The sequence below is a fragment of the Penicillium subrubescens genome (genome assembly GCF_028828155.1).
Source record: "Penicillium subrubescens strain IBT 31985 chromosome Unknown utg000007l_segment0_segment0, whole genome shotgun sequence".
Lineage (NCBI taxonomy): Eukaryota > Fungi > Ascomycota > Eurotiomycetes > Eurotiales > Aspergillaceae > Penicillium > Penicillium subrubescens.
In genome coordinates, this window is record NW_026643157.1 from 652,487 (window position 1) to 679,719 (window position 27,233).

Here is a 27,233-nt window from a genome sequence, read left to right on the forward strand (position 1 = left end):
GAATGTTCGAATATCGGTTGTATTTCATGTCCCGTCGTAACTGGCGGTATCGATAATTTTAGGTCATTCCACATAGAAGCTGTACATGAATGGTTGACTATGCTTTACCGACCGACCTTAAATGATAGGATCTATATTAAGAAAATCATTAGCACGTTACTTATAATAGATGTCAACATGATCTGACTCACATCGTGTTTCCCAACTGCAACAATGTCGTCTTCAGATACTCGTGTACCTCCAACTCCTTCGATATAGGAGATTGGCACATCACCCATGACTTTTCGAGCCACGTCGCCCACTGTGCTATTCCTGGAGGGTTTTAGCAAAGTTGAATCAACAGTTGTAAATGATGCGACTTACTTCTTGACCAGAACACAATCGCGGAATACCGCGCTTCCAGAGCCCGAGTTGAAGGTCTGAACATTCCTTACTGGGAAGACGGGCACGAGGCCTAGAAGTTCTGCAGCTCGAGAAAGACACTGAACCACACCAGTGGATCCGAATCGATAAAGAACCATGTCTTTCAAGTTCTCAACACGACTACCATACCAAAATGTATTAGCAAGTGATCGTCCATTTCGCGTTCATTCTGAACTTACCTCTTCAACTTCTCGTCCATCTCCTTGAGACCCCCTCCTTCTGGGTCGCCCATTTCGATCAAATCTTCCCGAGCATCCACGAACTCGCTACCCTCCACATATTTGATGTACCCTTGCTTGGCTAATCGCCGAAGGAAGACTTCTGAAATAGCGGAGCAAAGGACGATGGATTGAGGATCTTGCATTTTAGCGATTTTGCTGATATTCTATACGACCTGCATTAGTATAGCAATTTCATCTTCTGAGGGGTTCACGTACCTTGTCCGCATCGGGGTGATCAATCTTATTCAAGGCGTACACTGTAGGGAACTTTTCATCGATGAAAGCTTTGACCACAATCTCAACTGTTTCATCTGACCATGCCTCGAGAGGTTCTTTCAGACCAAGGCGATCCAGGCAACGTGCAACAATTGTTGAGGTACTCCCGTATCCGGAGAATTGGCCTTGTAGTGTGTCGACGGGGTTCGCTTTTGTTGCAACGTGCCTCCGTTTGATCGATCCCCTAGATTTAGGGGTCAGTATTGTCTCCATTACCTCGTGACCTTGAATATTCCGGGACTGACCATTTCTCCATCAAATTACCCAACACCCATCGCACAATTTCCGAGTGCAGCCATTCAATGTCCACAGACGGATCATACCCTCGAGTAGCCTTTCCTTCAGCATCTGTGGTCCCACTGACGTCGACCACATGGATCAGAGCATCAGCATGTCGCAAGTCGTCCAAGAATTTATTTCCTAAGCCCCGTCCTTGATGCGCCCCTGGCACAAGTCCTGCCACGTCCAGCAATTCAATGGGGACAGAGCGTCGCCCCTCGACGCAACCGCCATAGTTTGGCTGGCATCGATCTGAAACGTTGTGTCGCTGGCAGGGGCAGTCAATCTGGAGGTATCCGATGGCCCTTTGAGGGTCAATTGTTGTGAAACTATCGCGCGTATAATCGTTAGCATCAACGCCGATAAGGCGGGATTGCTCGTCGGAAGCGGAGGAGGTTGCACATACGGGAAATTGCCTAAAAGCGCATATAAGTTAGTTCAATTGATCATTCAACCTAGATTGATTATTACGTACCAACTTTAGACGAAGCGTCGGTCAAACTGTTCAAGGTTGTGGACTTTCCACTTGACGGCTGTGCCCCTCACATGGTTAGCGGGGTCGCAACATAGGAATCAGGAGAACGGACCTTTCCCACCAGTCCAATCAAGGGGTCACGGGGCATTTTGCAGGATTGCGCTCACTGTGAGAGCAAAATCGACAGCTCACAAAGTACCTTGATCTGTCCAGGTGTGCCTTGGCCGTCAACCTGCGATAAGAAACATTTTCTGCCATCGGAGGGCAGAAAGCGGTGTACACTATCAGGTATCCGGCGATTCGGCGAAGCGTCTGTGCCTCAGCCGTGGCTACAGGCTAAATCTACTTAAGGTACCAAGTGTATTAGGTCTGAGTTGAGATATGATAGATCCATTGACTTCGAGATAGTGTCAGCATCAGGGCATTACATGTTGGGTGTATGAATTGACCATCTGATAAACATTTAGATAGATTCTACAGCCAGCTCAGCAGGCAAGAAAAAGACTCTGCAGTCTCTCGGTACAGGTAACATGCAGTTATTGTTGTCTATTGAAGAATAGCCTTATTCTTCGGTGCGGTTTCATGATACTTATTCTATCGGAAATTTTCAACCCTAGTTATCCCTGGATCGAATGACATCGCAGACTACCATAAGGCAAAGAGTCAACACATACAAAGTACAGAATCACGTCGAAGATAGTACAATAACGAGCCAGTAGAGTTATGACATATCTGCAGGGGAGATCATCTGCTCTTTTCCCTTGCTTGATGCTGATCAGGGATATGCGACCTTTTACAGTACATCGCGGATAACTTACCGTCCAATCATAGATCATTCCTTGGTACTGTATGACGCTACTCGGCCACAGTTTCGCTTCCGATGCTTTCTCAACCAGCGCACAACCGTTGATGGTGACAGCGGATTCAATTTTCGGTTATGAAGCAAGCTTGTATCACTGAGTTCAGTGGAGAACTGTTGGAGACATGGATAAAATTCCAAGTCTTGTTGGTGGCCACGATGTCGTCATGGTAGCGGCAAACGTCACTCCCCATGATGTCGCGTGCCAAACAGAGAGGCCATGGCCTTTATATAAGACAGTCACAATCTATCAAACTACCATCAAACATTGTATCCGCCACCATCTAAGTGTACCTTTCCACTCAAAATACCTTTCTTACCTTCAACCACTCCCTTGCACACTCCCACACAACCTTCAAAATGTCCGAACAGACCTTCCGTACCACTCGCCAGGACCTGCGCAAGGACGAGTCTCGCATCGCTCAACAGCATGGCGGCAAAACCCCTTCCGATTCCAATGTCTCCCAGATGAAGGTGATTTGATTCCTTTTCACACCACTTATGGTAGAAGCCCTTGCTAATCATGAACTCTGAAACAGTCCATGATCGACCAGAACACCGACAAGCCGAAGCAAATTGACGAGGCCAAGGCCAACCTCCCCCTCCCTGACCAACCTCCCGTCGCCAGTGACTGGAACTCCTCCGATCAGCGAACTGTCAATGTCGGCTCTGGTGGTATTGAGGGGCCCATCTCTGGTGACAATGATACCGCCCTCCGTGGCCCCGCCACTGGTGGCAGCAGTGCCCGCATCGATGGCGCCGAGATGCACAAGACCACCGTACCTGGTGGCAATGTTGGTCGCCAGCGTGTTGAGGGCTTGGATAACTTGCCCTCGGATGCTACCACTCGTTAAATGAAGTTTCTTGGACTACGGGATCCAACATCTGTATGATAGCCATTTTCACGGAGTCACGAGCGAATGAATACTCCAAATTGAATTGACCAACTAAAGAATGTACCAAAGCGTGTAAGAATAATGATTTAGCTTGTAGAGTGAAGAAATTCAATTTCAATAGTTGCTTCCTATCTTTTTTACCATTGTTGCGCAGTCCCCAGTAGAATAAGGATCAGTTGCAAAGTTTCATCTAATTTCCAGATACCGACGGGTGTCGACAAGTGACTAGCCTATACTTGTAGATACGAGTATTCAGCCAGTTAAATTGATTCCGGCCCCTCTATACCTTTTGAACTTCACGAGAATCAATGCCGGCTTCAACCTGGAGCTGCAAATTAGACTGCTCAATGCTCGGATTTCCCAATTCGGAAGTATAGGATGTTTGCATAGTTTGTGCATGCCGAGGCTGGGGCCTGACGTCAAAAGACTCCATCTCCCCTCCGACTCCTCGCCATCCTGCCCAGTTTCCTTACAAACCATTATTGGAGAGCGGACGAACTCGAAAATCCATGATGTGATGTGCAATGTGGGGTCTGGATCTCCCCATCAGAAAGAAGATGCCCGGTTCCGGAAGCCGTGTATCAAAAGCAACCGAATGCAAGGCTCCACTGTACCTTGTCTCGAATCTCCAGTCCGCCACCGAGTGCTTCTGGCTCGCAGCTGTTTGACGTGACTACACCTTCGAGATGAAGGTCATAGAAGCCCCATGAAGACTGGTTGTTATCGTAAGTGTGACATCACTTGTGATTGCTGTAGATTGTTGGCCCAAGGCGTTGCTCGCTACTGTAGGTATGTGGTTATCAAACCACTCTGCTCGCTGGGTATATAACTTTGCCATTGCCATCTACCAGTAACTCAATCTTCCTCAACTATTCAACTACTCAACTCTCCGTCCACTTAACCTACAATCTTCATATCTTCACAATACTATCATCATCGTCATGGATCTTCAAGGCACTCCCATCGCTCCCGGCCCCCGCAGCACCAAGGTCACCACCGACCCTCGAGCCACCCAGCAACCCATTCACGAGCCTTCCGGTCCTGTGACTAACGACTCCCTCGCTGCTGAGTCTGTTCGCAGCGGCGGTGGTTTCTCTCAAAACCGAGGCGCCGAGCCTGCGGGCGTCTCCGGCAACCAGTCCACTCTAAAGAACACCGACACCTCAGCCGCAACCACCCTCCCCTCTGCCCCCGTCCGTGCTCTTCGTGGAGACCACCAGCGCCAGGACAAGTACCCCGAGGCCCTGGGTGGCCAGGGTCACTTCCCTGGAGCCCACGGCACTGGCTACGCTGGCGGCTCGACCGCCGCTAAGCAACAGATGGGCATCAACAAGGGCGAATACGCTGCCTCTCAGCACTTGCCAGGCCAGGCAGCTGCCAGCGGTAGCAGCCAGTACAACAATGTCCAGGCGCCTTCTTATGTCAATGACGTGACCGACGGCTATCAGGGTCAGAAGCCTAAGGGCCAGAACCTGCCCGCTGGTGGTTTCCCTGTCGATAGTAAGAACGCGAGCTTCACGTCTGCTATAGGTTCTGAGATGGATCCTGGCCGTGCTGCGGAGAACAAGTTCCAGCGCACAGTGGCTGAGAGCGCATTGGATGTTGGTGGTCCTCGTCAGAAGGGTATCGACAATCAGAACTTGTTCGAGAATCTGAAGAGTGATCAGCGTGCATAAATCAGAGGGTTTTTTTCTTGATTTAAATTGACGGTCTTTGAGCGAGCAATTGTTCTTTTCCTAGCCCATGGCTGCAATCACAATCACGACCATTGATGAGTGAATGGTTTAATATCATGTACAATAGATCTTTATGAATTTTCAAAAGCCACATGCCTCGAGAAATATTTCCATTACACCAGTCACTGTATAGACGAACTACAATTCGTAATGTAGGGTTCACCTCGGTCTTGGTTGAGGAAATCATATCTGATGATCCACGCTCAGAAGATACGATAGTCTTCTGCATCTGGCTCCGAGTCCGATCCGGAATCCGAATTATAATCATTCATCAATGATGCAGCGCAACCTTCCATCCCTTCACGGCCAGGAACCGCCATTACTCTCAATGGGACCTTCTCATCTTCACAGCCACTCAACACGCTGTCACACACGATATTATCACTTTCAGTGGCAAGTCTTGTATCCCGCCGTTTCTTCCACAAGTAATTACCCAGTTCAACCAACGCAATTGTCAAAATAGCAATCCATACCAATGCTAGTAGAAGCACGACGGTCGTAAATATACCTGGTAACGGGAATCGAGGAAGACATTTTGGCGCATACTTCAAGAATGGGAAAGAGATTCTGTAAGAGAAGAAGGATATGTAATGACCAGGTGAAATTTGCAAGGTCGAAGACGAGTATGATTCGGTATCTGGGTCGAGGAGCTCATTGCTGTTTTTGTCTTGATTGTTGAAAAGTTCTCCGTAGTGTTTCAGTCTCTGGGGGACGATGTTTGATTCTGGGGTTGAGATGTCTTGCTTGTCTGTCGTAAGATAGTCTGATGCTGGCGCGACTGGCACGAGAATGGACACGATTGATTCGTCGGAGGAGGGATCTCGTTGAGAAAGACGTTTCGACGTACTTCCCATCTGCATTGGTGGCTATATTTTGTTGGTCAGTCTGGTTCTTGTATTGAATCGTGTATGCACTAACCAGTCCATGCTCAGCCTGTGATTCATGAGCCTCTCGAGTCTTTTCTTCTTTCCCAGAGGCCTGCCATACCCCGCCCGCTTCCAAATCCTCGAAGTTGCCACTTTTGGCCAATTGTGACGTCCCAACGGGGTGAGATCTAACTGGGTTCACGAGGACCAGGAAGAGGGCCACATAGGTAACTAGGACCCAATGGCGTGTGTTACACCTAGTCATATCCATAATTGAAAATGTTCTCATAGATATTTTCGCAAAAGGTTCATGCAATTGACTCTGTAATGTGCATGCTATAAGCCCGCCACATGCACGTAATTATTGAACGCCGATTCTCTCGGGGAGGGCAAGATCCTCTTATATGATTTTACAAGCAAAATCTCTACGTAGGGATATCCGAAAACGACCCGCAAGGGCCTTTGTGCCCGTCGCTCGGAACCAACAGAGATGCCGCGTACGACCTACCACAAGGCTGTTCCTGGGAGGGGCAACGAAACCTTTCAATCCAGGAGGGTAGCCTTCTTTTCAATGTGATTGGCGTGTGCGCGGTAGTAGTCGGGTTCTGGTATGTTGTCATCCCCCTTGATTCCACTATTGAAGAAGTGTAGGGGATCGATCAGACGGATCGTCGCAGGATGAAAACGCCACTAGGCTGATAGTTCGGGAACGATGCAAGGTCGATCGCCTAGATCACTACTCGGATAGCGATAAACTTGCCATGAATACATAGATTCTTAGGAAGGCTACTACTACTACTACTAGATCTGCAACCTACAGTAGGATTTGAAGCATTTGGCAAATTTCTATCTTGTTGTGCCACTACACTACCTGCGATTGCTGCAATGACCCTCCAGGCTAGCGGTTCTCTAACTCGGGCGTCGTGTAACCATTTTTAGAGGCCTCGGCCTTCGGTCAGGTATCGAGTTACCTTGCATTTTCGTATGGCAACCTGTGTGACTGAAGCCTTGTTTGGTCACTATGAAATAGAACAGGGCTCAGACCCACCCAATTCACAAGCTGAACTGAATAATCGGAGATTGAGGCACGTACTATCTGCCCTGCCGAATCCACAATAGTCACATGGAGGCCCACTTGGCTCGACATTGAAAAGCAAAGAATTAACGAATACCGAGGAGCATGATAAAAACATGCATGGACGCATGGGGTGATTTCTCATTGGAAGTCTTCCTGCCTTTTTTTCATACACCGTCAAGAAAACGCCGAACTGCAGTATAGCAAATATGGAAATAAAAAAGAAACCCAAAGGCCGGACCCCCAAAGAGACATGCACAGTCCTATCAGACAAGAACAAAACCCTGTACAATAAGAGAACCCACTCGTAATCAGAAAGTGGGGAAGAAAGCAAAGCGTGAAGCAAGAACAGGCTAAGCAGCGTCTTTAGACGTTAGCAGCCTTGCACTCCTTCTCGGCGAGCTTGGCCAACTCCTCAAAGACCTTGCCGAAGTCCTCGCCATCGGCACCCTCATCGAGCTTCTTGTTCTTGCCGGACTTGGGGGTCACCATGACAACACTGGTAGGGCGCTTGGTGGCAGCAGAGGCACCAAGCTCAGCGCGGGAGGTGACAAAGACGTAGGGAATGCCGTGGTCCTCGCACAGAACGGGGATATGAGAGATAACGTCCATGGGGGAGATATCGGCAGCGAGAATGACAACGCCGGAGGGGATATCGATCTTGGCGTTGGCGGCGGGGACAGGAGACTTGCGGAGAGCCTTGACGACTTCCTTAACACCACGCTTGAGAGACTTGTTGACGGCAGCTATGGAAACATAAGATGTTAGCTACATATTCAAATTGGAGAAAAAAATATGCATTGGAGATGCGCCAGTGCAATTGGTGCAAACCCAAGACAGCAGAGCAATTGCCCTCGCACATCCAAATGCATCGAAGGCACATAATGGACTAAACATGTCTCAAAGGGAAATAATGGTTCAGCTTACCCTTCTTCACGCTCTTGAGCACCTTCTTGGCCTGCTTGTCCTCAACCAACGGGTTGGCGAAAGGCACGACGGCCCCGACAGGGCGGTCGATAGCCATGGCATCGACCTCAACATCGGCGACACCAGCAGCAGCCTCCAGACCCTCCGAGAGCTGAGAAGTGATCTCCTTCTCTACCGCATCGGCGAGAGCGGTCTTGTCCTTCTTTTCCTTCTTGTCCTTCTTGGACTTGTGAATACCGTCCTTCTCGGCACGCTTCTCCTTCTTCTCAGCGCGCTTCTCCTTCTTTTCGACCTTGTCCTTGCCCATTTTGTCGGATTTGAATTGAAGACGGGGGCGAGAGAGAGTTGGGTGGGTTGAATGGGGTGATGTGTGACAAGAGAAATCCGCCTCGAAATAATTTCTTAAAATTTTGACGCTAGTCCCAATGCAGAAGCTATGGCCTGCTGACTAAGGCCCAAACATTGAATGGAAGCCGCCAGTCGCCTGCCAACAACTTCAATGAGCCCTCTTCAAGTCGCGTCGTATCTCCTGGTGCCTGAAAGGACGACTGCTACGGCCTTCGAGATTCGGAACTTGTCACTCCGGCGGGGCTTGATGCGTTCATTGCTCTCGGTGACCACTGGACCGTGATCCGTCATCACCTCTCCGACAACATGGAGAACAGCCCGGCAAGGCGACCAGCATCCCAGCTAATTGCTGGGTTTGCGTCGCCTTCGGCACCAGCCAGCTCACGAAGTATTATGCAACAATCTTTCCTCTCTGTCCGGCCTCAGCAGCCAACACACGGTTCGAATGCCTATCCCCCCGCCTGTCCATTGTGAGCGACAAGGGCATGTCCACAGAGACTGACTGTTCACGGCTACTTTTAGATGCCGAGAAGGATGAACTGCGCGTACAAGTCAGTACGCTCACATACGAGCTCGCCAATATAAAGCAGGAGCGAGAGATGGAGGTTATCCGTTTCGAGAAAGAGACGAGAAGCCTTCAGTTGAAGGCCGACGCGGACTTTCGCAAAGCTCAGGTGAGTTTTACGAGAGAGTAAATGAAGACATCATGGCTGATGCACTCTACGACAGGCAGCCGAATCCGCCAGTCTCCGGGCTACTGCGAAAACCGAAGCTTTAGCGAAAGAATTGAAAGAAACCCAAGAGCAATCATTGAGTGACAAAGCGGGATTTGAGCGCAAGATTAGGGATCTGCAGGATGAAAGGCAAAACATCCAGGAAGAGCTCAATGACACCCAAGCCCAACTTTCCGACCAAGAGCGCCAGTACAAGTACCAAATCCACGAACTCGAAACCGTTCGCGCGTCCCTTCAGAAAACGATCGAAGAATTTCAGCATGATCTCCAAGAAGCACGCAACGCTCAACAGATGACCCAGGAAAAGTTGTCCGAGCGTGAGGCCGAGGTGGCAGATCTCGAATCCCAAAATATCAAATTGAAGGCCGAAGGCAGCGACGCAGAGGCTCTGGCAGTTATCAAGCGCGAGCTGTCCGATCAGGTCAACCACATTCGTGAGCTCGAATCAACGAATCGAGATCAGACAATAGAATTGCGCCATCTGCGAAAGGTGCAGAAAAATGTCGAAGTGGTTGAGGAACAGAAGAGAACCCTCGAAAACCAGCTCCAGCTGATGAGCGGGCTGGAGGCGGAACTTAGTACCGTGCAAATTCAGAAACGGGTCCTGGAGGACGAGCGACAGTCATGGGCCAGCCTCCTGCAGGAAACTGACCAGCCCATGGAATTTGATTCCCCAGAGGCAGTGGTCAGGGCTCTTGTCCAAGAGCAGATTGAAAAAGCCACTCTAGTTGACCGACTCGGAACCGTTGATGCGCAATTCTTGGAAAAGGATGAAGTGATTACCAGTCTCGAGAAAGAGAAGGTCTCACTTCGTCAGGAGCTGGAGAAGCTTCGCATTGCCGGAAGCATTTCTGCGGGTGCATCAGCACCAGCTGTGGCAGAGGCTCGTGTTCGCTCCCGGTTGGAGAGACAGCGTGCTCTAGCCGTTAAGGAGGTTGAATATCTACGAGCGCAACTCAAGACCTTCGACACGGAGGAAGAGACTATGAACACCGAACAAGGCACGTACGACGAACAAAAGTCGGCACGAATCGCACAGCTGGAACAGTTAGTTGACGAGTACCGCAACGAGCTTCAAAAGGCGCATGAAGAACTTTCCAAGCGGGAGGTACCTCCGCCACAGGAGGAGGCTCAACCTCGGGGGACAAAGCGTCCCCTCTCGCCCGCCGATAGTGACGCCGAAAACGAGCGTTTCGCAGTGTTGACTCGGAAGCACCGAAAACTTCAAGAGTCGTTCTCCAAATCACAACAGGCTACAATGCTGGCCAAACGAGAACTAGATGCTGCCAAATCTCAAATCAAATCTCTAAAGTCCAAATCCCACACGCGGATTCTGGAACTTCGTGAAAACCCGACTGCAGAAGCAGAGAAGATCAAGATGACCACCTTGAACACGCTGCGCTCGGAGAACCAGGCTCTCCTAGCCCAGCTCCGCGGTGAACACTCCGGCGTTAAAGTAGTCCCTATCAGCACACTCGACAACCTCAATCTCGAAATGCAGGAAATGGAGCGAGTCGTGGCAGACAAGGAGAAGCGCATGCGTCGTTTCAAGGAAATTTTTACCGCCAAATCGTCCGAATTCCGGGAAGCCGTCGCCTCTCTGTTGGGCTACAAGCTTGACTTCCTTCCAAATGGTCGTGTCCGCGTTACATCAATGTTCCATCTATCAGCCGCATACCGCCATGGTGACAGCGATGCTCCCTCCGATGCTCGCGGGCCTGGCAGCATGGGCAACGGCGAGGAGAACTCGATTGTCTTTGATGGAGAGAATGGCACGATGAAGATCTCCGGTGGCCCGAATAGTCTTTTCGCGCTGGAAATCAAGCCTCTGATCAAGTTCTGGGTTGAGGAGAGGAAGGATATCCCTTGCTTTTTGGCGGCGATGACGCTTGATTTCTATGATAAGACAACCAGGGCTGCAAGAATATAGTGGCCCTTTGTATTGTTAATCTTTTTTCTGGCTTGTTTTATCTCTTACATGTGTATGATTCCCCGGCACAACGGATCTCTGTGCTATGTTTATTTCTTCATTATATCTTCCCGCACGTTCACGTATTCGATATGAACCTTAAGAATTGCACATTCTTATGGAGGAACCTGATGATTTTGACAGACGGATGGACTTCACCCAGACTCAGGGCTAAGGTGAAGGCCCTTGTTAAGTAGTGAGTATACCCATCTAACGCTCGGCTTCTCAAGCATAAATGTTCAGCCCGCGCGCTTTGGCTGCATTCGTCGATTTTGTGTACTGGAATTGTTATCAATAGAGGACGGGTATAAATGGGGCTAGAATTGTGCCATTCCATCGGGCTGGGTGCCCAATATATATCCTGAAGCATGTCACAGCTTCGGTAGCTAGCCTTCCCGTGTTTAGGGCAGCAATCACATCAAATGGTTTAAGGTTATCTCCAAACTCTATCTCCATCAATGCAAAACATAGCTCTCCGTGTTTATCAGGCAGATTTGTATTGTTCATCTTGGGAAAATACACTCGATGGAGAAATCAGATTGCAAACTCAAAAGCCCGGCCCGGAGTCACATCCAGGGCTTACGGAACAAAGATACTCAGATTCAAATGCCTAACTACAACCTCAGAAGACAACGAACAGAAAAAAAGAAAACAAGAATGAGTGCTATTTGCAGGACAGAAACTGGGGGGCATCAAGAAATAAAAACAAGCAATGGGACAATGTCAACCCCTGACAACCTCACTCAATCAACCTCTGGTACATCAACCTCATCCTCATCCTCATTGTAGATGGATACGGTACTAACTCACACAGAAAGAATCAACGCACCTTTCAGATAAAGGGTATATACGAAACAAGACTATCGACTTGTCATGCAAACGCCCCATCTAAGTAGAGACATACTTCCCCGCGACAAGTTTGCGTGCCGTTGGAACTTCCTCCCAAGGAACGGGTGTAGCAGGTTTTCCATCATCCGCGAACGGATCAATTTCCTTCGGGCCAGCGTGCACAGGAGCACGGCTGATACCCAGCCGAGAGCCGGTCTCGGTAGTACGTAGCTCAAATCTAGCCTCGACATTACCCTTGCGCGGGCCAGGAGTCGCCGTGGCGAATCGCACGAGGAACTTGCCATCTTCGCCGCCAGATCCGGGGGCTTTGACTTCTAGCTCGGGGATCTTCCAGACCACGGTGGAGGTCTTGCGGCGGAAGGTAGCGCCGGAATTGGGGTACATCACGGCGCTGGTAGCTTGGGCGACGGACTCGCGCGGTTCCTTGGTGATCTCGTCTTCGGCCGCAATGTCCAGACCGACTGTCAGGACGACATTCTTGAGGGTGATTGAGCCGGTGGTGGCCGAGGTAAAGGAGGGGTTGAGGGAGTAGAAGATGATTGCGCTTGCTTGGTTCTCTTGCAGGTTCCAGGCTGGCTTGAAGATGACCGGGCAGTAGGCCGAGGGGTTGGTCGGATCTAAGTGCACCTGGTATTTGAAGGCGACGGTTGGTATGGGTCGCGAAATACTGCCCAGGTGGATGTCGTATTCGCCACGCTTTTCATCTGTACCGTCCTTGCTGGCTTCATGAACAAAGTGTGGGTTGGCGGCGACCTTCTCCAGGACTGGGAAGTTATCAAGGTGGATGCGCACGTTTTCTATGGGAGCACCGGGTGTAGGGTTGTGTGCGAGAGCAAGTTCTCCCACAACAGATGACTTGGCCACGTTGCCCTCTGAGAACCATGCGCTGACAGTCTCAATAATGGATGCATTCAAGCCCGGCTCGTGAAGCTCGGGATGAATGCTAGCTCCGGCTCCATGCATAGTGTATCCTGAGCGGACCGATGTAGTATCCGACATGGCATGGTCCTCTGTCGCGGTACTGGGAGACGGAGCATGCCTGATAGGAGAAGATGGGCCGTATAAATCAGATGCTGCTGATGTGGCAGTCATATCTGTGCTAGAGTTGGGGACAAAGACAGTGTTCCGAACATCACGCCGGCCTCGGATAGTGCCTGCATTTCGTCTAATGCCTGGCTGCGGGGCGCGCTATACCATAATATTTAGTCAATCCTGCTCTTACGTAGGCGTGATTTGGGAGAACTCACCATCCGAAGGGTGTTTGCCATATCGTCCATAGCCTTCTTAGCTTGGCTTTCATCTTCGAAGATAGGCTGGTCACGAATCGTCAAGTTCACACCAGAGTCATCCAAGCTGTGTTTCTTCATGTTAGAACTGGCCTTTGCCTCATCAGGGTTGGTCACATACCCTGCTGCTTCTCTCTGGGCACGTGTGATCTCATCTACAGTCGAAGGTCGCTCAGTGAAGCCATCAGAATCAACGTGGGCCTACGGAAATAGTTAATAAACCGTTTCAATGTGTTTAGAAATACCAAGATTGCACTGCGTACCTGAGCGGTGCCGTTGCTAACTAGCCCAGCTTGGGCCTCTGCCGAAGTCCCATTCGCAATGGATGGCTCCTGGTGATCAATCGGCGCAGGCGCGATCGTATCAGGGACATTGTGGTCCTGTGATACACTCGGATTCCGCAGTGAAGATTCTTCAGTGAAGGACGTTCCTGGCCTATCAGCAGTCGAAGGTGGAGATTCAGGGATTTGCATCTCTCTGGAGGAGTCGGATCTCTTAAATGGTGCGAATGGGCTCCGATGCTTCTTCTCTGCCTTTCGGTCAAAGCTTCCAGCTGTCGGTCCAATCACGCTCTTCCTTCGGTTCATCACTGTGCCGAGTCGTCTCAGGCCACCCAGTGGTGTGTGTCGAGGAACCGGCTCTGGAGCTATGAGCGGAGAACAAGATGTTAGTCCATAGTTTCCAGGGCTTGATATCTTTCGTTGTAGGCTTACCTGGGGGTGTTTGCACGGCGGCTGGAGCTGGAGTCTCCGATCTCTCAGATCGCTGACTAGCGGCATCATCCTGAATATGAGGAGGTGGTGCAAGTGGTGCAGCAGCTAGAGGAGGTGTGGCTGCCGCTGGAACAGCAGGGGGAGTCTCCGCCTGAGAGTTTTGTCGCCGCGACGTCACGGGCGACAAAGGTGTTCGGTTGCCAGCCATCTTCGCTACAAAGGTCTTAATTTCATCTGCCGTCTCCACATTAAGGAGAACGTTCAAACAGCTCTCAGCGGCTTGTCGGCAACGCTCAACTTGGTCCACTTCATGGGTCTCCAGCTGGGTCAGGACATCGCGCAGGTGATTGAGACGGCCTTCATCCGCAGCTTGCAGCTGTTCATAGACAAAGGGAGCACGCGACTCCCATTGTTGATTCATTTCCTCTGCTGAAGCAATTGCACTGGAAAGGTTGCTTGCGCCCTTGGCGCCCTTGGCCTTGGCCTTATCCACTTTCTTTTGCGCGGTATCGATGTTCTTGGCCAGCCCTGCCAGATTGCTCTGGATGCCAGGCATTGACTGCATATCCCGATTCTTGTTGCTGTATTCTCGCAGGGGCCGTTCTACATCCTCCTCGATCTTGGTCGCAAGGGTCTCGTGCGACACGGCGAGTGCTTCGGTGGCATTGATGATGCGCTGCCACGGGATTTGGAAAATACTGTATGATCATTAGAGTCGCAATCTCTCATTGGATGAGGCAGATGTAGTCCTGGATGCATGTTCCTACTTACCCTAGTGCAGCGCCATTGTCCAATTGTGGCCGACTGGCCAACTTCCGCAAGCTCTGGGCATAGGCCTCTTCAACGCGACGGCGCTCCTGTAATTATCAAATCAACAATCTACCCCGCAAATCCGGGGAATGTGGTTATAGGGTGGTGAAGGGAGTGTCCGGGGTGGCGGAGGACAGGTCATCGTACCTGCAGGAAGTCCGCGATATCCGCATTGATCTTGTTGATGAGTCGGATGCGATCGTTAAGGATAGTCGAAGCTTGATTGGGGTGTAGAGTAGCCTAGACAGATAGAGAATCCCCCACGGTCAGTATACAGTTGTCCTCACTCTGGGGTAGTCGAGCGCAGAGGGTCAGTCCATCATACCAGCAAGGCCGGGTACTCCTGCCGGGAGAGCTCCATGGTTTCAGATTTGGCAGTTGTCAGTGCAGCGCATCGAGCGCATAATCAGCCAGGACACAGCGCCCCAGAGATTGACAAGACAGATCAACCACCTGGCCGGGGATGATCAATGATCGCGGGTTTGGTCTGAATGCTGGAGATCGATCAGCGAGGACGGCCATGGGGATTGAATGACGATGGCCGGGAACGCGGTGTGACGGGTCTTGGCAGTGTGTGTCCAATCAGAGTGAAGTAACTTTGTTTTATTGGTTACAAGGGCCGTTTCAGGGTCACATGACATCATCGTCATCTGTTTGGGGCCAGCCCGCAGAGCTTCAATCAGAGCTCTACAGGCTAGCCATGGATTGGAGGAGTGAGTTGGGGTTTACGGACCGATTGAGGGCCATTCAGTCCCTGTCAGTCTTTTAAGTTTTGATCTAACCTGATTGACTCTAACTTTGTTGTATAGCACTACGGTCTACCAGCAGACTTCATCATCTGCGGCCTTTGCAGAGGCTCAAACAGAGGCGAGAAGATATGAGACTGAGGCCTACGATCAGGCCACCTCCAAGGTCAGTTGCCTGTCTTAAAGACTTTTGAGATTTGAGAAACAGCAAACTGATCCCATCATAGGAGGAATATGACCGAATGTGCCAGCAAGCAATTGATGCTGCCGAGGCTATAGCTGTGAGACTGGTCATCAACAGCTCAGAGCAAGTGCAAGATGTCTCTGGAGAGACAGATACAGAGCCAGAGGCTTCCCCAGAGTCGTCAGTAGGGGAAACCTTTGGACGGTATACCTCCTGCTTCCATCATTTCGATGGCCTGCACTCCACGATCTACAAATCCAAGGCCGAGGACGGTACGGTGCGTGCCGTGAAGATCACTATTCCGCATCTGATGGCAGCACCTCACGATGTCCAACGCGAAGCACGACTGCTTCGCGAGGCGGCCAGCCCTCATGTCATTCCTCTAGTTGAGACTTTCAACTTGGACGGAGGTAGAATGGTGTTGGTCTTCCCATTCCTGCGATATGACTTTGCACATTTGCTTCAGCGAGACATGGTCACTGCCGCACAGACGCGATCTATCTTGCGTGACATGTTCCAGGCTCTAGAGCACATCCATAAATTAGGAATTATCCATCGAGATATCAAACCCTCTAATATTCTGATGAACTCGCCCGATGGACCGGCCTACTTGGCGGACTTTGGAATTTCGTGGAAAGAGGGTGACCCAGGATCCGAGCCAAGTGACTTGAAAATTACCGACGTGGGGACCACTAGCTACCGAGCTCCCGAGGTTCTGTTCGGATACAAGGGATACGGGACGTCTCTTGACCTCTGGGCCGCTGGTTGTGTGGTGGCAGAAGCTATTGCCGTGGGACATGGCGAGCTGTTTGATTCAGGGCCCGTAGGAAGTGACCTCTCTCTCATCCACTCCATTTTCAGCACTCTGGGAACTCCAGATGAAACAACCTGGCCGGTAAGATATCTGACAGTTTAGTGGGACGAGTTCTCGGTGTTCGGGGCTAATTGCGAGTACAGGACGTCCATGTTCTGCCAGACTGGGGCAAGGTAGAATTCTACACCGTCCTGGCACGACCCTGGGAGGATATCCTGCCAGCTGTTTCCTCCAATGGCCGCGATCTGGCCCGTCGCTTACTCCGCTACCAGAGTAGTGAGCGACTTTCCGCGGACGAGGTAAGTGACCGCGAGAAGGATGTTATGTCATGCAGAGTCGGACTCTAATGATGCCAGGCCCTCCGACATCCGTATTTCTCCACCGTTTAATCTCAAAATGCAGACGGTTGCCACACAACTGTGGGCTTCAGCCACATAGTACAGGACAGAGTGTGGCCCGTACCTAGCAATCAGGAGCCGTGCCATCTCGGGAAAAGCGTGGCAGTGTCAGCACCATCGCCGCCCAGAATGCAACGATGGGGACGGCCCAATATATTTCGAGGGGCATGACGGTGACATGGAGCCTTTATACGGCATAGATCATAGATGAAGTCCAGGGCGTTATGTACATATTGCGGAAAGCAAGGTGGACCGGACCATACCGATTTGGGAGAGCCCAACCACACAAACAGCAAACAACACGTCCAGGACCCTAAGAATAGCAATCAATCGTCATTTTCAAACTCTCTCATTGGAGATTCGCCAGGAACCAGCATTTATGTTAAGGCCGAGGGATCAATCAGATTGCAAACGAGGGAGCATGAACTGGTGTGATTTGCGCATTCAGGCACCTTTTCAGGACGCAAAGGGTATCCGGGTGGTCCGGAAATTGCGCCAGGATACAATTGGGCAATGAGCATCGAGGGCTGAAGGACGTGAAACAGCCAGACTGGACGATGGAGTCTGTGCCCCGCGTTGCAGGGTTCTTAGCGAAGGACCAACCACGTTTGGGGGCCACTCAAGCCGGCGCTAAGGCTGGCAGCCTCGGTGGTGGTAGTGGTGGTGGGTGCACATTTCGTGATGCAATGATAGACATTGTGGGTTGGGGGGGGATAAAGAGAAGAGAAGAGGGACTGGGTGAATAACTCATAGAAGACAAATTCTACCAGCCTCAATTTTCAGGAGATCATTTGTGTAAAGTTTCTCGTATTGTTTTCCTTCTCTTTTCTTGGTTGCGATCGGACCACCAGCCTCGTATTGGTGTCATTTGGCGTTTGCGCATGACCAGGAACGGTATTATATCAGCCAATAGGAAGCAGCATCAGTTAAGGATCATTGCCCAAAGAGGCTAGTTCACCGCCTCCCTTACCGAACAAGACTGGGTCAGGGTCCCTCCAGTTACCATCTCTCATTTCCAGTTCCGTTCGTTCGGCTCGTCGTTGGGAGTAAACCAAGGACCCTTTGCTTACTTCCCACAGGCTGGCCTTGTGTACGGACTCTGGTGACTCCTTCACTTTTGAGGCTTTACCTTTCTCTCCTTCCTTTTCACCCGCTACACTCTTTTCACCCTCTACGGCCTGGAAGTCGTTGTCCCTTCTTTTCTTTCCCCAACCCCGACTGGTTATCGGCGGCGCTCGATCTCTCAGTCGTCCATTCTTTCTATCCACATTCCTCAGCGCGCGAGTGTGCACCACGAAGAGACGCGATTCTCTGATTATCTCCCCCGACTCGCGTTGGAATTCGGGTCTGGACCGAAGCGACCATTTTCTCTTTTCTGGAGCGATTATCGTTTCGCATCTACAACCTCTAGGTTCCTAATCCCGTCGCCATCTTGAGAATCGTTACGGTCACTCAACATGGTGCACGGGCATGCACTTTATCATATGCAGCACCGCCCTCTGGAGGCGCGGGCTTTCGACGAGATAATCGCCAATGAGGATCCCTCCCTCGTGGGGCGCGACAACCCGTTCGTTGTGGTCTACAAGACACTTTCCGCGGACTTTGAAGGTGCCATTGGAGGCTATGTGACGGAGGTTCTGGGAGCAAACGGCAAACCTACTGCCCTTTCGACTTCCACCAGCACCACCAAGACCAACAATGTTGGTGTCGGCCCAGCTCTGGGCGTCACGAAGACCACCGCTGAAACAACGAAAGCGACTGCGGCAACTACCAAGGAGAAGTCCAGCACGACCACGGAAAAGACCAAGGCAAATAATGCGACCACGACTACCGAGCAGTCGTCGGCTACTACTACCCAATCCGACACAACCCAGAGCCCATCCTCATTTGTAACTTCGGCCTCTTCGACCACCGCCGAGAGCAGCCAGGATGTGAACCGTCTTGCGGCGACACCAAGCGCAACGTCCACCGACTCCGCGGCTTCTTCATCGCCCACGGCTACTAGCGTCTCGTCAGGAATGTCCGGCGGTGCTAAGGCTGGTGTCGCAATTGGAGTCATCCTTGGTATCGGTGTGCTTGCAGCCCTTATCTTCTTCTTGATTCGCAAGAAGAAGCGCAACCAGGAACCAGAGGAGATCCAGCATGAGAAGGAGGCATTCCCTCTCCCGCCTCCTCCTCCCATGAAGCCCTCGACTCCTTCAACGCCTCCTCAGCTCAGTGTGCGTCCCATCACTCAGTTTGCGCCTGACCTGAGCGGCAGTGGAGGCTTCAACCCAGCTACTGCCGTCGCAGCCGGTGGTCTTGGTGCTGGCGCTGTTGGTGCAGCTGTCGCCTCGCGTAACCTGACTGGCAACTCGCCGCCTCCAACTCCGCCCAAGTCTAGTTCCAGCAACCAGAACCCGTTCAGTGACCCAGTGAATCCCTTCAGCCCTGCTGCTTCGGTGGCTGAACAGGCATCACCTTCAGCGTCGGCTGCCGGACCCTCTGAGGCTGCGATTGCAGCAACTGCTGCTGGAGCTGCTGTTGCTGCTGGCGCTGTCGGTGCCGCTGCTGTCGCGTCGCATGAATCTGATAAGGAACAGCCCAGCCGCCCTGGCTCGCAAGAATCAGGTGCAGCAATCCCTGGTAACTCTTCGCACAACCGTGTTAGTGCTGATGGCGAGTCGGTATCATCCGAGGTCCTGGCTATCGCTGGTGGAGCCGCTGTTGGCGCTGCTGCTGGCGGTGCTGCTGCTGCTGCTGCCGCGGCTGGTGGAGCTCCCGGACCGAACAATGTTCACCGTGTGCAAATGGACTTCAGTCCCTCAGCAGAGGACGAACTGGAGCTTCGATCCGGTGCTCTGGTTCGGATGCTTCACGAGTATGACGACGGATGGGTAAGTGCTAAATCTGCTTATAACTATGAAAAGTGACATGAGTGCTAATCTTCTTCTAGGCCCTGTGTGTTCGCCTGGATCGTTCGCAGCAAGGTGTTGCTCCTCGCTCCTGCTTGTCTGCGCGTCCAGTGAAGCCTCGCCCTCGTCCACCTCCTGGAGCTGGCCCTGGCCCCGCTCCTCGTGGGCCACCACCACCAATGGGCCCTAACGGACGCATGCCAGGCCCGCCTCCTCCTGGTCGCTTCTACCCCGGCCCGCAGGGTGGTCGTCCTCAGTCCCCCGTTGGTCCTCCTTACCAGGGCCCGCCCCGAGCACCTTATCCCGGCCGTTCAATGTCGCCCGCGGCTGCATTCCCTCCCGTGCCTCGCTCGATGTCCCCAGGCCCTCGTTCCATGTCTCCTGGCCCCCGTGCTATGTCGCCTGGCCCCCGTTCTATGTCGCCTGGCCCCCGTTCTATGTCTCCCGGTCCCAGTGCCCGCCCAGGCCCTGGTCCTCGATCTATGAGCCCAGGTCCCTATGGCCCCGGAGGCATGCAACGGCCCATGATGCCCGTCAACCAGCGGCAGCGCAGTAACAGCGCAGGCAACATCTCCCCGCCCGCCGTCGGCGGTGTTGCTCCCCCGAAGTCTAGCCCGCTAGTTGCAGCCGAGGCCCCCGGCCCAGCTCCGACAAGTGATCTGCCCGCTCTTCCACCTTCGGCGCCTACCTCGCCAACAGGATCTCAGATCAACAGAAAGCCCGTCCCCGCTCAGGACGCTTAATCTGCACCTCTTCAACATATACCCTGATCTGTTGATCCGCGCTTTTACAATGTGTCCCGCTGGGTGGAAAATGAGCCTACCGGCCTGTCTAGCACAACTCAACCCCTCGATCTCTACGTCCGTGATGAAAAACCCATCTGTCTGTCCTTTTACATACCCCCCTTCGGGATCTTCTCTCTGGCTTGCTTGCAGCTTTATCTGAAACATCCTTTACCATATTCATGTCTTGAGCGCCTATCTTTGACCTGCTTCGGCGCGAGCTGTCGCCCGTCTACTTTGGCTGCGTGTTATCTTTACCTGATTTGTTTTCCCCTTTCCTATCTATCTATTCACTTTGCTTTGACTTATTATTTTTCTTCTATGATGGAAAGCTGCTAGCTTTCTGTCTGATTATCATTCTTACGGACGGATGGATATTGACTCTGAATATGTATGAATCGGTAAACGAGTTGGATACTCTGAACACCTGTATCAAGTTACGTTTTTCTCCATTTTTTTCCATTTTTTTTTTTTTTTTCGTGATAGCGGTGGACATCATGTGAATTCGTACTTAGATATCTAAATTTATTATTCCCTATTATGACCTATTCCAATTTAGACGAGTGGCTTGATTTTGCAAGGTTTACTAACGTGACGTGAGTGATATGCATGTGCCCAGAGGCGTCTAGTGATAATGTCAGTAGAATGTATAAACAAAAAAAAGCCCCGAATCAAAATCATAAATCATCTATAAGCAGCAAACGCAGAGACCCGAAATTTTATTGAAACCGAAATGCGGTTTGCACCTTCATACCTTCACTGTACATCCATCCCTTCTATAGATGTGGAACCCGACCACTTGCAAGAAGAAGGTTCACAATACTCATAATTCCCTCACCAAGAATGAGACCAGACGCCAGGACAACGACAGTCGAAGAAGCCGCATCTGCCTTGGCGGTCGCCTCTTCCGCCGAGGAAGTATCACCTTGCCCAGATTGTAACGCCGAAGGCCCATCCGCAGAAGAAGAATTAATTCCATCCGCGATATCACTAGAGCTAGGCCGGCGGGTAGGGAGGGCGTGCTTCCGTGCCCACCACCATGCAATCATGCCGCCGATGGCTCTAGCCAGTGTGAAAGATGGGACGTTGAAAATACCAACTGCCACGGCGATACCGCCGGGAATCCAGTTTCGCCAGGCTGGGGGTTGACCGTTAGGTGCGAAGGCAGGCGATGCGGCTGTGATTCGCACGGCTGTGAGAATGGCCCAGATAAGGCCTGCGATGACGGATACTTGCCATGCCATGTTTGGTAGACCCTCGCCCGTGACGAGGCGAGCTGTGAAGATCCAGACGTAGGCGGTGGGTGTCTGGAACATTTCTCCTGGAATTTCGTAGACGTTGACGTACATTTTGTACACGGCTGTTGAGAGTACGGCACCGACAAGACTGCCGATTATTTGGCCGTAGAATTGGGCTTTGGGGCTTGCACCGAGGAGATGGCCGGTTTTGAGATCTTGCATCATGTCGCCGGCTTGTAGGGCACCGGATTCGGACACAGCGCCAGCAAGGAGATTTGTGACTAAGGCTGTTCGGCGGGAGAAGTGTGAGGCTGGCGTTGCGAGTGAGAAAAGTAGTTGAGTGAGCTTGCTGATGCCTGAAACCGGGTTGAGATCGGTCTCGCCAAGCGCACGCACTCCCATGATAGAAAGGAGGACTGCAAGTATTGTAGCCAGGCTGGACAGCCATGGAGAAATTATGTCACCGAAGACATAATGCATGCAGATGACGTTCAAGATCAGAGTTAAAGGAAGTAGAATCACCACCGTGCGGGTAGAGATAAGCTGGTCAGGAGGCGCATCTTCGTCTTCGTCCGTATCTGTCGTGACCTGCACATGAACACCGTCCAAATTTTCATGGCCGAGTTGATGGTTACCAGAATCCAGTGCGGAATAATTGATATATGAGTGCTCGTGTGAGCCTGATGACTCCAGTCGTACTGCAATCCATTGTCCAGCACGAGTAGATCGGAGGAAAGCGATCCACCTGGGAGCTCGGCTAACAATCGGCTTGAGGACCAGCCATCCGAGGCTGACGAGTGAGTCTGCAAGCATGATGGCCAAAGAGATCCAGACAATCCATGCCTTGCTCCCATCGTCCCAACTATCCACAGGCCCTGGGGCCCAGCCGCGAGCCTTAGCCAGTGGGGAAAGGATTCCCCAACCCAGCACTGCTCCGAAAAGCATGTGCATGCAGGTTGATGGGCCCATGATGATACCCTGGCCGATATACGCGGGTGAGGGATTGAGAGTCCATAGCCAATTATGGGCCAGTCCCAACCCGAACAAAGGGATATCACGAACTAGAGGGACGAAATATGAGAAAAGGGTCTGTAATTGTTAGTCATATCTATTCTGTACTGCGGTTGGGAAGAAAGCCTCACATATATACCAGACACCACGAAAGCACCAATCAAAAGACGCATCTTTGATCGCCAGTCTTTCTTATCCAATGACTGGTCTTCGGTGTCTGCATCTTTCAACAATAGACCCTGCTGTTCGTCTTCTTGAGATTGATGGCTGTTCACGGTGGCCTCGCCTAGTCCACTCGAGCGACCCTGGGCATCCATGGGCGTCTTCTCGTCTTTTCCGGCGCCATGTAGGACCCGCAGCATCAATGCAGAAGCAGTACCACTTGGAAATCGCAGCTTCTCACGCACAATGACTTCTTTCCGTAGCGGTACAGCAAAGACGACACCGAACAAACAAACCCCAAGACTCCAAACCACCAATTTCCAAAAACCCAATTTGAGCGGGCCGCCCTCACCCTCCCCGCCATCGCCCTTCGGCCCATCCTCGCCGTCCTTAAGCAGGAATTCCAAGGCGGGAATCACACCAACGAATCCGCAACCCAACGGCATAGTCCCCACCGCTCCGGCCACAGTCTGAATTAGGACGTTCTCGATCGGAGTAAACGGGAAAGACAGGTACTTGGTCAAGACTTTGAAGACCGAGAAGCCAATCAAGGCCGACGGCATGGCCATAGTACTGATCCATCCTGTCTGGAGGCCGAAGTAGGTATTGGAGAAGGTGATCAGGGCGCCAATAATCAGACCGACGGCTAGTGAGCGGGGTGTGAAGCTCTGAGCGGAGGTAGTTGGTGCTCGTTTGGAGCTCGGCACTGTGACGTTGTCGCTGGGATCAGCGACCTGGCCAGGCGAAGGTGGTCTTTCTGCAGCCTCCGGCCGTAATGAGGAGGCATCACCTGCCATATTGAGGGTCTGGTAATTCATCGGTCCAGCGATGCGTCATGGGGAAGTGAACATCGAAGGAGGCGATGATTGATAAGCACCGGAAGCTGGGGTGACTGATAAGATCACATGACCTCTTGCTAGATCTATGAACTACAACTAACTACTCCGTACAGCGATCTGATTATGTACTCAATTTATGAATTATTAGGCTCCTTGCAACGTTGAAATCATGCAGCGTTCATAGCGAGCTTTCTATTAATAGGTGATTTTGGCATTAGTAAGTGAAGAATTACAGTCCCAGATGAGAGCAATTGTACCCTGTTGACTGTTCATATGTAGTTCAGGAGACATCTCGGACCTGTGATTCGTCCATTTGTACATAAATATACTATACCCAATGAGGCAATCCTCGATGGTCTAATCGGAGTCTAGTCTGTTTTTGATCTGTGCCTGCCTGGGCGCAGCCTCACAGGTGAGATGATCCACTTTTTAAACGATCCAACCAATAAGTCTCGGCTTAGTCTCAGCGGCCACGGACTGATACATACCCCCAAAGTCCAGCTTTACAGGGATTCTTGAACATATTTAAACATGAGGTATCCCCCGTTATTCAGGGGCATTGACCCCAAAGAAATTGAAAGCTTTTCTGTCTCTGTCCCTTCCGCTGCACGGCGACAATATGGCTGCAACCAACGGGGTTCACCCTCGAAAGCGGGTCGAGGACAACAAGTCTACCACCAAGCAGACCGAGAACACCAATAAGTCTGCAATTGATTTTTCAAAGGAACACATTATCGGTGGATGGCGACCAGGTATGGATCCTCGAGTCGATTACTCGGGCCACTTTGAATTTGGCGGCTCTCTAGGGTGTCTTGGCCTGATGATAGGCTTCCCTCTCTTGATGTGGTATATGTGGATCGGCGCTACATACTACGATGGCAAGCTGCCTTTACCTGAAGCTGGTCAGTCGTGGCTTGATTTTGGTAGGCACTTGGGCCATCTGGTCTACACAGGCGCATTCCCTCATCTTCGGGCGTGGCGCATTTACTGGACCTACTTTATCTTTGAAGCTGCTTGCTACGTCCTCCTACCTGGGTTTACCTGCTATGGTAAACCTCTTCTTCATTTGGGTGGGAAACAGTTGAAGTATCACTGCTCTGCCTATACCAGCTTCTACTTCACTATTGTGGTCATGGCTATTCTGCATGGCTCCGGATTGTTCCCAATTTACACCTTCCTGGACGAATTCGGTCCCTTGATGTCCGTGGCTATCATCTCTGGCTTCCTCGCCAGCTTTGTTACTTATGTCTCTGCTTTTGCTCGTGGTGCTCAGCACCGGATCACTGGCTATCCTATCTATGACTTTTTTATGGGTGCTGAACTGAACCCTCGTCTGTTCGGTATTCTCGACTTCAAGATGTTCTATGAAGTGCGGATTCCATGGTTTATGATGTTCGGTCTAAGCTGTGCAGCAGCAACTCGCCAGTATGAGCAGTATGGATATGTCTCAGGAGAGGTGCTGTTCCTTGTCATGGCCCACTACACCTATGCCAATGCTTGCTCCAAGGCAGAACATCTAATTACGACAACCTGGGACATGTATCAAGAGAAGCTTGGTTTCATGTTAACATTCTGGAATATGGCGGGTGTTCCCATGTCATATTGCCACTGCACTCTGTACCTGGCAAACCACCACCCTTCAACATATGCTTGGAATAAGTACGCGCTCACCGCACTATTCGTTTCCTATCTCTTCGTGTACTGGGTCTGGGACTCGGCCAACAGCCAGAAGAACGTCTTCCGCATGATGGAACGTGGCACATGGGTGAAGCGACACACCTTCCCCCAACTGCCCTGGCAAGAGCTTCACAATCCGAAGACGATTGTGGGTGAGAACGGGGATACCATTTTGGCAGATGGATGGTATGGACTGGCGCGCAAAGTTCACTATTCCTGTGACATGTTCTTTGCCATTTCCTGGGGTTTGATCACCGGCTTCAATAGCCCATTCCCTTGGTTCTATCCAGTGTTTTTCAGCGTGATGATTGCTCACCGAGCGATGCGGGATATTCACAAATGCAGGACCAAGTACGGTGAGGCTTGGAAGCAGTATGAGAAACAGGTTCCTTACCTTTTCATTCCGGTGAGTATATCTCAAGGTCGGTGTTGATGTCGTGGCTGAGCTAACTTCTTCCTAGTACGTGATTTAAATAGAGAAGGGACAATGGGGTGTGGAGGAAAGCTGAGATGGTTATTTGGAAGAACAGAAACATACAATAATACCAGTTTTAAATGTCTTAGAAATGAGATTAGCCGCCACAGCCCGCCACCACACGACAAAAACAGTACTAATAATACCGATATTTTACATACATACCACTAAAGGCTTCGAGTGTCTTGGCCCAACAGCCACCGTGAATGATCATTTCCCTCGCTACGACCCTTCTTTTCTGTCCCCTATCTTCGTCTTTTCTCATCGTCGCCATCAATCTCCCCTCCAAAACATCAAAACTGGTTTCTAATATGGATGCTTTACCGTTCGAGATCAAACTGTTGATCGGTGAAATAGTAATTAGTCCATTAGTTCCCTTATCGTTATGCAGGTGTGCTGACAGAGTTAAGGCCAAATCGCAGTCACGGGCTGACCTCTTCTCTCTCATCTATGAAGCTTTGCGAGTCCAATTCTGTGGCGATATGGGGCTCGTAAAGGAAATTGCAAAGGTAACAGAAGGGGCGGGGTCATACCTCTGCCAGAAATACGCCCGAAGACTTGACATAATTTGCCTATCCCGTACACCTTTGAGGCAGGGGTGTGGCAGGCCACATGGTCCGCTGAAGGCAAAAAAATCGATTATGCCGACTATGCACCACCAGCAGCTCTTGACACTTTTCTTGAACACCGATTAGCCAGTATTCATAATCCACGGGTTCGGTTTTTAGACGGCATTTGGTGGTATACTCGACCAGAGTGGGAGTCCCTGATCTCTCTGCTCGCCAAAATTGAGCACCGTGCCGAACTGAACTATCTGGTCTAAAACATGTTTCCCTCTGTGCTGCATCAAGCCCTACGCCAGTATCAACCGTTGTGTCGATTGAACATCTGGACGCATCAGTCACTGAGTCTCGAACTGGCACAGCTCCTTGATCAACGTTTCGATGCTCCCAAACTTGAAGGTCCATTCGCGCTGGATGCTCTCTGCTCCTCACGTCTGCGCACTCCCTGTGTGAACCATATGATGACCAAGAACTCAGCTCAACGAGAGGAATGGCTCCATTTTACAGAAACATTCCTATTGATTTTTTCTGCTCCAAATCTCATACTACATCTTTCGTTTCAACATCAAACACACCAAGTGAGGGATTTGACGCGATTGAAGAAACAATGGCAGGAGCGATTTCTCGAAGGAAGAGCTAATGTGCTGTCACTTTACCATCTCTTTAATTAAAATAGGGGACCTATGATGCCATGGGAGGACATCATTC

The 27,233-nt window shown here is 51.1% G+C and overlaps 11 protein-coding genes across 11 annotated transcripts; 6 read left to right on the top strand and 5 right to left on the bottom strand.

The window, feature by feature from the left end:
* Positions 1-104: 104 nt before the first annotated feature.
* Positions 105-1,822, bottom strand: N7473_009997 (Ygr210 GTPase family protein; the record flags this gene model as incomplete). Its single annotated transcript, XM_057155936.1, has 9 exons — positions 105-131; positions 192-312; positions 364-543; positions 603-808; positions 861-1,104; positions 1,166-1,528; positions 1,606-1,615; positions 1,675-1,732; positions 1,787-1,822. 9 exons carry the CDS (start codon positions 1,820-1,822, stop codon positions 105-107), a joined length of 1,245 nt encoding a protein of 414 aa, XP_057004591.1.
* A 1,071-nt stretch (positions 1,823-2,893) lies between these two features.
* Positions 2,894-3,387, top strand: N7473_009998 (uncharacterized protein; the record flags this gene model as incomplete). Its single annotated transcript, XM_057155937.1, has 2 exons — positions 2,894-3,007; positions 3,073-3,387. 2 exons carry the CDS (start codon positions 2,894-2,896, stop codon positions 3,385-3,387), a joined length of 429 nt encoding a protein of 142 aa, XP_057004592.1.
* A 983-nt stretch (positions 3,388-4,370) lies between these two features.
* On the top strand, positions 4,371-5,105 carry N7473_009999 (uncharacterized protein; the record flags this gene model as incomplete). The annotated part of the gene is made up of 1 exon (XM_057155938.1): positions 4,371-5,105. The coding sequence occupies one exon, from the start codon at positions 4,371-4,373 to the stop codon at positions 5,103-5,105; it is 735 nt and encodes a 244-aa protein (XP_057004593.1).
* Positions 5,106-5,368: 263 nt separating this feature from the next.
* On the bottom strand, positions 5,369-6,302 carry N7473_010000 (uncharacterized protein; the record flags this gene model as incomplete). The annotated part of the gene is made up of 2 exons (XM_057155939.1): positions 5,369-6,031; positions 6,084-6,302. The coding sequence occupies 2 exons, from the start codon at positions 6,300-6,302 to the stop codon at positions 5,369-5,371; spliced, it is 882 nt and encodes a 293-aa protein (XP_057004594.1).
* A 561-nt stretch (positions 6,303-6,863) lies between these two features.
* N7473_010001 (uncharacterized protein) lies at positions 6,864-8,397 on the bottom strand. The gene is made up of 2 exons (XM_057155940.1): positions 8,034-8,397; positions 6,864-7,852 (listed from the first exon to the last, which is right to left on the bottom strand). Exons 1-2 carry the CDS (start codon positions 8,338-8,340, stop codon positions 7,473-7,475), a joined length of 687 nt encoding a protein of 228 aa, XP_057004595.1. The 5' UTR covers positions 8,341-8,397; the 3' UTR covers positions 6,864-7,472.
* A 290-nt stretch (positions 8,398-8,687) lies between these two features.
* On the top strand, positions 8,688-11,045 carry N7473_010002 (coiled-coil domain-containing protein MAD1; the record flags this gene model as incomplete). Its single annotated transcript, XM_057155941.1, has 3 exons — positions 8,688-8,820; positions 8,904-9,055; positions 9,111-11,045. 3 exons carry the CDS (start codon positions 8,688-8,690, stop codon positions 11,043-11,045), a joined length of 2,220 nt encoding a protein of 739 aa, XP_057004596.1.
* A 927-nt stretch (positions 11,046-11,972) lies between these two features.
* N7473_010003 (uncharacterized protein) lies at positions 11,973-15,103 on the bottom strand (the record flags this gene model as incomplete). The annotated part of the gene is made up of 8 exons (XM_057155942.1): positions 11,973-13,121; positions 13,181-13,286; positions 13,341-13,420; positions 13,483-13,865; positions 13,933-14,630; positions 14,704-14,789; positions 14,890-14,982; positions 15,068-15,103. The coding sequence occupies 8 exons, from the start codon at positions 15,101-15,103 to the stop codon at positions 11,973-11,975; spliced, it is 2,631 nt and encodes an 876-aa protein (XP_057004597.1).
* A 273-nt stretch (positions 15,104-15,376) lies between these two features.
* Positions 15,377-16,875, top strand: N7473_010004 (putative cell division protein kinase (Ctk1); the record flags this gene model as incomplete). The annotated part of the gene is made up of 5 exons (XM_057155943.1): positions 15,377-15,498; positions 15,552-15,654; positions 15,716-16,567; positions 16,630-16,785; positions 16,843-16,875. The coding sequence occupies 5 exons, from the start codon at positions 15,377-15,379 to the stop codon at positions 16,873-16,875; spliced, it is 1,266 nt and encodes a 421-aa protein (XP_057004598.1).
* A 1,466-nt stretch (positions 16,876-18,341) lies between these two features.
* On the top strand, positions 18,342-20,521 carry N7473_010005 (SH3 domain protein; the record flags this gene model as incomplete). The annotated part of the gene is made up of 2 exons (XM_057155944.1): positions 18,342-19,760; positions 19,820-20,521. The coding sequence occupies 2 exons, from the start codon at positions 18,342-18,344 to the stop codon at positions 20,519-20,521; spliced, it is 2,121 nt and encodes a 706-aa protein (XP_057004599.1).
* Positions 20,522-21,336: 815 nt separating this feature from the next.
* Positions 21,337-23,789, bottom strand: N7473_010006 (OPT family oligopeptide transporter; the record flags this gene model as incomplete). Its single annotated transcript, XM_057155945.1, has 2 exons — positions 21,337-22,887; positions 22,941-23,789. The coding sequence occupies 2 exons, from the start codon at positions 23,787-23,789 to the stop codon at positions 21,337-21,339; spliced, it is 2,400 nt and encodes a 799-aa protein (XP_057004600.1).
* A 587-nt stretch (positions 23,790-24,376) lies between these two features.
* N7473_010007 (ERG4/ERG24 ergosterol biosynthesis protein) lies at positions 24,377-26,130 on the top strand. The gene is made up of 2 exons (XM_057155946.1): positions 24,377-25,893; positions 25,949-26,130. The coding sequence occupies exons 1-2, from the start codon at positions 24,430-24,432 to the stop codon at positions 25,958-25,960; spliced, it is 1,476 nt and encodes a 491-aa protein (XP_057004601.1). The 5' UTR covers positions 24,377-24,429; the 3' UTR covers positions 25,961-26,130.
* Positions 26,131-27,233: the final 1,103 nt, after the last annotated feature.

What these genes read in the sequence shown, in the direction of transcription:
- N7473_010001 (XM_057155940.1), bottom strand. Translation starts at nt 8,340, where the DNA reads ATGGGCAAGGACAAGGTCGAAAAGAAGGAGAAGCGCGCTGAGAAGAAG. An exon ending in GCTCAAGAGCGTGAAGAAGG is followed by an intron (nt 7,853 to 8,033) that starts GTAAGCTGAACC and finishes ATGTTTCCATAG; the next exon opens with CTGCCGTCAACAAGTCTCTC.
- N7473_010007 (XM_057155946.1), top strand. Translation starts at nt 24,430, where the DNA reads ATGGCTGCAACCAACGGGGTTCACCCTCGAAAGCGGGTCGAGGACAAC.